The sequence below is a fragment of the Berghia stephanieae genome, chromosome 13, assembly GCF_034508935.2.
Source record: "Berghia stephanieae isolate SIO BIC M18660-M18661 chromosome 13, UCSD_Bste_1.3, whole genome shotgun sequence".
NCBI lineage: Eukaryota > Metazoa > Mollusca > Gastropoda > Nudibranchia > Aeolidiidae > Berghia > Berghia stephanieae.
In genome coordinates, this window is record NC_088372.1 from 13,431,086 (window position 1) to 13,439,924 (window position 8,839).

Here is an 8,839-nt window from a genome sequence, read left to right on the forward strand (position 1 = left end):
TCACCTCGCCCTAGCTCACTTTGCGGCGCTGCTCTGCGGCTGACGCCTGGGTTATTCCAGTCTTCCCTTGGAATAGACCCTAAAGACAAATTTCCCCTTGGGGATGAATAAAGGGAATTTTATTTTTATTTTCATTTTTTTTATTTATAGTATAGTGCTTTGGGCAAATGTAATGAATACTACTTACTCTATAGATAGTACGCAGATGACGTCACTCAGGCCTTTGTTATTGTTTTTGCCATCCGCGTTTGTGAGTTGTTATATAGATAGAATGCGCTTGGCCAAGGAGTTCACAACATTGCCATCCGGAAGTATAACGGACCAACACACAAACTCTGTGTAACCATGAACTTTTATAGTCTGGTTAATACAGTTTAGTGAGAACAACTCAAACGCGGATGGCAAAAACAATAACAAAGGTCTGAGTGACGTCATCTGCATACTATCTATATGAAAGTTTAAGTTTTTATTGTTTTATTTTTCTAATAAACGGCGGTCTTTTGGGTACGTATGTGTACTCTATGCGTTGAAATATGGTTTCATATTATGCGGCTATGTGGGCTAGTGGTATGACACTCGCTTTCGGATCGGAAGGCCCTGGGCCTCGCTCGGCGCATAGTTGAGTCCTTGGAAAAGGCTCTTTACTGACATTTTCTCACCGTGCTCAGGTGTAAAATGAGTACCTGGCCGCTCATAGCGTTGTCTGTGTCGGCAAAAAATTATAATATCGCCTTACAAGCGTCATGTCTCGTTCTATATGTTACGTGTTGCTGTTGGTCGGGACCCCCCTGTAAAGCGTTTTGAGCGCGTTTAGTGAATATTGCGCCATATAAAAAGCTCAATTTTGTTTTCAATATTACCCTCTCGGGGAAATATATTATTAAGGACATTGAATCGCACTGAACATGGAAGTTCATTAAAATACGCTTAAAATATTTTAAAAATATCTAGTTATTTACCTGGTCTTGTTGTGTCACGTTTTTCCCAGAAAGATGAAATTATAACCGACATTTATGGACATTCACAACAACACTGGAATGGCTTGGAACATTCAAGGATCATTATTCTTTGTTATCTTCGTGGTTTCTTGGAAACTCATTTATGTTGGTAAGTTACAGTTCAAATCGTGCAGGATAAGAAGTAATGATGGGAAATATCGGGTATGAAGAAGTGCCAGATTACCAAAACAGAGAATAATAAAATCGCGCTGTCAGAGCCAAACCTGCCTCGGCACCTTCCGCCTGGCCGAGAGAGAGAGAGAGAGAGAGAGAGAGAGAGAGAGAGAGAGAGAGAGAAAGAGAGAGAGAGAGAGATATTAGCAAGCAGTCGCACTAGCCACTGAGCCACTCAGCCATTTTTTTGGAAAAGACTTTTAAAACCTTTTTTAAAAAGATGTGTGTAATTTTAATGTTTAGATAACATTTTTCAAAGTTATATAAACAACAGTCATTATTAATCTGACAATCTTCGGTATAAATCGCTGTTTCAAATTATTAAATATCTGACACACAAACACGTTTCAGATCACAATTGGATTCATTAGTCCGATGTCACGCCTCCCGGCAACGGCGGCCATCTTGGTTCTAAACAAAGAAAATCATTACTTTATATTCTTCATGCTGGCTAAAACTTTTCATATGCCTTGTGATCAGAATGTGTAAAAGTCAAAACATGATAAAATTTATGTTTTTTTTCCCTCTGGATACGCCTTTATGCTCATGCTCGCCGGAGAAATATTTCATACGGGCGTCCGCCATTGTTCCGATAGTTTAGAGCCAGTGTTACTAAGTTACCATGCGTCATTTGGAAGGAAGTGACGTTACGACTGTTGAAGCGTATTGGTAGATAGTATAATTTTCATTATCACCATTCGTTTGACATGTCCATTTTTATACATTGGAGAGTTTCAGTTATTTAATATTCAAAATGCAAAGTATTCGATATATCCAATGTCATGGTCATGGTACGTTACTCATTGAAATCAAATAGTATGGGGTTATTTTCTTTGGTCACGTTCACACGATGTGAAAACTAAACCCTCTTCCGCACTAGGACAGGACTGTCCTGGGACAGTCCTGTCCCAAATCTGTAACATATAGAATTTAGAGAAATCTTCCGCACCTATTGGGACGGGACAATTAGTCCCGTTGTGTCCCAAGCCGTTGTGAAATGCTACAAAATCAACGGGACAGGACTGTCCCAGTCCCGTGTTCATATCGTTTGTGATAGTAGAAATATATAGCAGTCTTCCGCACTAGGACAAAAAAGTCCCAGACTTGGCGGCGCCGTGTCAAAATTGAAATGCCTATCTTTATTTTCTGCATCCCTACTATACTACTTATACTACTACTATACTACTATACTACTATACTACTACACTACTACTACTACTACACTACTACTACTCCCTACTACTACTACTACTATACTACTACTACTACTACCATACTACTACTATACTACTGATGCTTCTGCTGCTGCTAATGCCACTAATATATTAATACCTACATCCCTTATATTTTGTATTTATTTCCAATTCCATTGTATTTATTTTCCAAAAATAGTCCACACTTTATTTTAGTTCACTTTCTATACTGCATTACACAGTTCCTTCCCGCTTCCCCTCTTTTGACATAATTAAGTACGCACCTTTTATAAATTTCTATTGCTCTGTTTTAATTCTCGCTTCCTCACAAAGTAGCATACATTTCCTACCATCAATGTTTTCGTTTATGCATCTTAACAACGCCACTACCACATTATCTCATTCGTCTGTAGTTTTTAATGCATCATGTGTTGTTGATGAAGGGGAAACCCGAAACGTCCATTTTATATGTTTTGGTATATTAAACTGAAGCTTACATTCAATTTCACAGTTATAATTTATTTATGTATTTCAATTCTGAATATAAAAAAGCTAGAACAATTCAAAAAATAATTCTATGTGATGAAACCACGTACAGAAGGCATAGCAACATAAACATTTTCGGCAATTTAAAAACGTATGTTTATAAATACAATTTAAGAAGTGTCACACTTTGTGACACAGCAGTAACGTGTCTAAAACCGGTCGTACATCTATTCGGTAACTTGTGGGATCAATTATCTTTATCGTTATTTATTTCGGGAATTTTCAATGAAAATATCTTTAAGTAAGTCCTTCTGAGCCACTTGGACTCAGTGTAAGACAAATTAAGTCCTTTAGAGCCTTGTAGCCAATGGTGCAGGAGTTATCCCGGTTTCAATAGCGTGAAGCGGACAATTAACGTATTTGTTTGAAAACCTTTGAACAGGACGCTAGTCTATCGCAGATTACTATCCCAGCTTCTCAGGTACCCTTTTACACCTGAATGGAGTGAGTGATTGGAGTAAATTTTCTTGCTCTAGAAAGTACAAATTGGCTTCGGTCGGGATCGAACACAGAACCTCTGAGTCCAGAGCACAACGCGCTAACCATGGGCCATCTTGCCTCCTAAGCTTATAAATCCGGAACTTATCCATGTTTCTGTGGCGTTGAGCAGACAGATAACAGTTTAAATTTAAAAAAAATAAAATTCCCTTTTTCATCCCATAGGGGAAATTTTTCTCGAGGGTCTTTTCCAAGGGAAGACTGGAATAACCCAGGCGTCAGCCGCAATGCAGCGCCGCAAATTTAGCTAGGACGAGGTATAACCCAGACGTCAGCCGCAGTGCAGCGCCGCAAATTGAGCTAGGCGAGGTGACTTAGTCAACTGATGCCTTTCGGGTACGAAGCATGCTGACTTTCTATTCTCCTCTTGAATGATGCTAGTCCGTCAAAGATTACTTTCATCAGCGAACTGGTACTCATTTGCACCTGGGTAAAATGAGGTGATTCCAAGAAAGTCATTTTAGGATAAGATCGGAGATCACCATAGAGTCTACGGAATTGACCCTTGAGCAATCTTTGGGTCATTAAAGGATGCACCCAATATTGTTTTCTCTTTCAATTTGTCTTTTTTTTTCCACGTAGTAAACCACAGAAATATGCAACCTCTATTTCATCCATTACTACTACTACTACTACTACTAGTAGTAGTAGTAGTAGTAGTAGTAGCAGCAGCAGTAGTAGTAGTAGTAGTAGTAGTAGTAGTAGTAGTAGTAATAGTAGTAGTAGTAGTGGTTGTAGTAGTAGTAGTAGTAGTAGTAGTAGTAGTAGTAGTAGTAGTAGTAGTAGTAGTATTATTATTATTATTATTATTATATAGTAGTAGTAGTAGTAGTAGTAGTAGTAGTAGTAGTAGTAGTAGTAGTAGTAGTAGTAGTAGTAGTAGAGGCAGCAGCAGCAATAATATTACTCTTGCTATAAGAATATGTAATGATTATATAAATCTTATGTAAACAAATCCCATTGTTCAGTGTAAAAAATCATTATCGTCATGTCGTATCTTATGTTGATTCATAAAATGTGAATTATTAGAGTTGCAATTGCCTACAAATACACTTTTGAATCTTGTGAAAATAAATAAATAATGCATTCGCGCAGGTGTGTCCCGGGACAGTCCTGTCCTAGTGCGGAACCCCTTTTGAATAGAAGTTTTCTCCCGTGGGACAGGACAAATTTGTCCCGGGACAGTTTTGTCCTAGTGCGGAAGGAGTCTAAGATGGTACGTTACTCATTGAAATCAAATAGTATGGGGTTATTTTCTTTGGTCACGTTCACACGATGTGAAAACTAAAACATTCATCTCTAGTTGTTCCAGAAACCTAAAAATGGCGTCAAAATATGAGTCTTAGTGGGGTAGGGCTAACCCACACCGGAGACAGACTCCGACGACCCGACACTGCCGTCCTCTGCCGGCTCTTCCTGATAAATACGTCGGGCACGGACAAAATACTAAGAATAAAGAGAAGACCCGCTTGACCTACCCATACAACGTTCACTACCTTTTTTTTTCCGAGTTTTGGTATGGGTAGGTCCTTCGGCTCTTCTCTTTATTCTTAGTATTTTTTTCAGTGGTCGACGTCTTTAACCGGAAGACGGCAGAGGACGGCCGGCAGTGCCGGGTCGTCGGAGTCAGTCTCCTTGTGGGTTAGCCCTTATCGTGTCGGGCTATAGGGAATGAGATTAGCGGAAGAGTAGCGTCCCTTGATTGGACGTCACCCATAGTCTGTGACGTCACCGGCGGAAAAGTTATTAGAGAGAGAACGTCATGTTGGTTGTGCGCATGCGTCTCTCGTCCTCAAGATGTCTGGAGTTAATATGTAATGCCCAACTCATGTAAAAGAGAATAATGAAGGATATATTTACCAACTCAATTCGTGGCTGGGACTTCTCTCTTGTTCAATGGTTGTTCAACAATTGTAAATTGTCATTGAAGAGTGTTTAACAGTTATGTCAGAAATACAAAACAATAAAATATCGGTAAGATTTACAATAGTTACAAAATGTGTCCACAACACTGACTGATTGGATGATAGGTGAAGGAATCGTTATGGAATGTAAACATATTGAAAACAATTCATGAATGAGGCAAACAACAAAATGAAATGAGTGATATAATAACAAAGTGGACAAGGAATGAATGAATGAATGAAAAACTGAGTGAATAGATGAATGAATGAATGTATAATGTATGAATGAACGAATGAATGGAGGAATAAATGTATGAATGATTAGATAAATGAGTGAATGAACGAATGAACGGATGAATGAATGATTATATAAATGAATGAACAAATGAAGGAATGAATCAATAAAATACTATTCAATTTAAATGAAAGAATGAATGGTTAATTGCTATTTCATTTAAATGAAGAAATGAAAAAGAAAAAAAAAAGAAAATTAATCCTGTAAACAGGGAGTTCAATTAAAATATGATCAAGTGGGGCAATTAAGAGTTACAATTTAAACTTTAAAGTTAGATGAAATGGATACATGTAATTAATTAAATTCAATTCTTTATATGTGTCCCCTTCAAAATGTCATGGTCTCAAGTGAGTAAAGAGCTACTCGACTATGCATAAAGATATGTAGAATGAGGCCCTAGAATTTACTAGTTACTTTAAATGAAAAACAATTAACGATTTGTTTAAGATGAAATAAAAAGAAAGATGAAATTTAATTAAAAGAGATGAATAGTGATTGTGGCAGTTACAAATAGAAATGTGAATATATTACGTAACTTATGATGATATAATATCAGGTTTGTAAGGTTACGTTTCCAGGCAGTTGAAAGGGATGGATTATATATTCCTCCGACGGCGGGCTCAGGTTTGTAAGGTTCCACTTCCAGGCAGTTGGGAAGGGATGACTTCTATATTCCTCCGACAGCGGGCTCAGGTTTGATCCTTGATGTGTCGAAGACTTCACTATCAAAGGTAAAAGCTCCGGCGTCTTGATGGTGGAGATAAAAATATCCACAAACTACCAAAAGATAAAAATCTTCAACTATATATATGTATGAGGAATGGAGCGGCTGGCCGTCCGGCATAGATTGTAGAGAGAAGTGAGTGTAGACTGTTAGACCTATCAGCTTTTATAATAAGTGGCTACGTGACAGAATGTAGAACGAAAAGTATTCACTAATTAGAAATTAATTCGAGGGAAGGCTATAAAAGGAAAGATGATCTAATATTAGAAGGTAAAGTTTATCTAAGCCTACCGAAATATAACTGGAGTGAGATGAATTCAGTTCTTAATAAAATAAAAATTAATAAGGTAATTGGATTCAGTAGTCTGATGTCACGCCGCCCGGCAACGGCGGTCATCTTGGTTCTAAACAAAAAAAAATCATTACTTTATATTCGTCATGCTGGCTAGAACTTTTCATATGCCTTGTGATCAGAATGTGTAAAAGTCAAAACATGATAAAATTTATGTTTTTTTCCCTCTGGATACGTTTTTATGCTCGCCGGAGAACTATTTCATACGGGCGTCCGCCATTGTTCCGATAGTTTCGAGCCAGTGTTACTAAGTTACCTTGTGTCATTAGGAAGGAAGTGACGTTGAAGAGTATTGTGAACAACTGTGACAGGGGGGTCCCGATAGCTCAGTTGGTAGAGCACTCGCTTCATATGCAACGGGACGAGGTGCAGTCGAGATTATTTTCTGACCCCCCCACCTTGTTCACAAAGCAGTGATTGTACCTCGGTCTAGAAAGTACTTTGCAAGTATCGCAGGCAATTGTTGTTTTTTTTTTTTGATTCTTTTCACGCTCTCGAAACCGAAGGCACTTCGGGGGAGGACTTCCGTAGTTTCACACCACTTTCATTATATTATTACTTAATCTTTTAGCCATTACGAGCTTTCAATTAGTTTTATATAAGTTTCATTTTTATAAATGCTGTGATTTTTCTAATTTCAAAAAGAATTTGCTGAGTCGGTTGCCGTTTACGACTCCGGCCGACGCCATTATTATTTAGTATGTTTCCCATCAGTTTCGATATTGCAAGTGATTGCAAACATTATGTTTCTTCAGGTTATAGTATCTTTAGTTAGGGTTGATGGGGGAATCGGGGGATATTACTCCGTAAAAAACAAAGAAGGGGGTGGGGGGGGGGGGGGGGGGGGGGGGGGGGGGCTCCCCAGATAAAAGCAGCAGCCTCTTATGGTTATCACACTACTATGTAATGACGATCGACCCAATCAGCAAAGTCCGGTTCGCATTCGTGCACCGTCGCGAACCCGCCGGTAGCATCGTCACAACACACACCGTTCGACTAGATGCTCTACTGTTTCGGGTTCTTGCTCACATCGGGTACATGTTGGACAGGTAGAAAGACCCCACCGATGAAGCGCACTTGCTGTGAGGCAGCTCCTCGACCGAAGCCGATTCGCAGCCACCCAGTGACTCCTCTTACTGGTATCAAAGCCTGGCAACTTCTCACCAAGCTTAGAGGAGTGTACGTCCCAGTCCCCACGAGGAATTGAGTTCGTCCAAACCGACTTCCATCTCGTATATGCATCTCTGTCCGTAGTCAGGGAAGCTGCGTACAAGGGTTGCCGGGACTTATTTCGGCTCGAAACGGGGGCGCCGTACATACTGCGTTTCATAGGGGTATCCCCATTCCCTCTTTCTCTGATCTTCGGTTCCATGGGCTTCAAAGGACATCTTACATTATATCAAGTCCTACATTGTCAACATTGTATTTTTTGAGTTTTTTTTATACAGCGCAATATCCACTAAACGTGCTCAAGGCGCCTTACAAGGGTTCCCTAGTCAACAGCAACATTTAACATGTAAACGGGACATGATGCCTGTTAGGCGATATTACAATTTTTCAGACAAGGAAACGCTGTTAACGGCCAGATACTCAATTTACACCTGAGTACGGTGAGAGAATGTGAGTAAAGCGATTGCTGCACTGACCATGACCTAAGAGTCTGCTCCACAGATGCTGTGGAGTGGGTTCGGTGTTGGAGCGACAAGCTATGATGATGATGTTTTATTTCCATCCCCAGACTGCCAGTTGTGTCCTCCTGATTATAATGCCATCAGTGATAAATGTTACAAAATCTCCAATGAAGTGCAAACATGGCACAATGCCAAGGTGCTATGTACCAACGCAGGGTCTCACCTCGCTTCCATACGCGATGAGCAGACTTCAGCTGGTCTTAGAGGTATAGTGGTCGTCACTTATTTTTCTCATCTTCAGGTTCTTGTTCTTTTTCCTCCTCTGCTTCATCATCATCATCATCATCATCATCATCATCATCATCATCATCATCATCATCATCATCATCATCATTATTATTATTATTATTATTATTGTTATTACCCTAAACTACCACCGCCGCCCCCGCCGCCCCCCGCCGCCATCATCATCATCATCATCATCATTATCATTATCACCACCACAGCAAGCAAGTTATAAAATA

The 8,839-nt window shown here is 39.5% G+C and overlaps 1 protein-coding gene across 1 annotated transcript in view; it reads left to right on the plus strand.

The window, feature by feature from the left end:
* Window positions 1–994: 994 nt before the first annotated feature.
* Window positions 995–8,839, plus strand: part of LOC144959205 (C-type lectin mannose-binding isoform-like) — a 23,934-nt gene continuing 16,089 nt past the window's right edge. Inside the window, exons 1-2 of the mRNA XM_078891747.1 lie at window positions 995–1,107; window positions 8,423–8,581. Coding sequence (XP_078747873.1) covers window positions 1,014–1,107; window positions 8,423–8,581 — 253 coding nt within the window. The 5' untranslated portion in view covers window positions 995–1,013. The remainder of the gene's footprint in view (window positions 1,108–8,422; window positions 8,582–8,839) is intronic.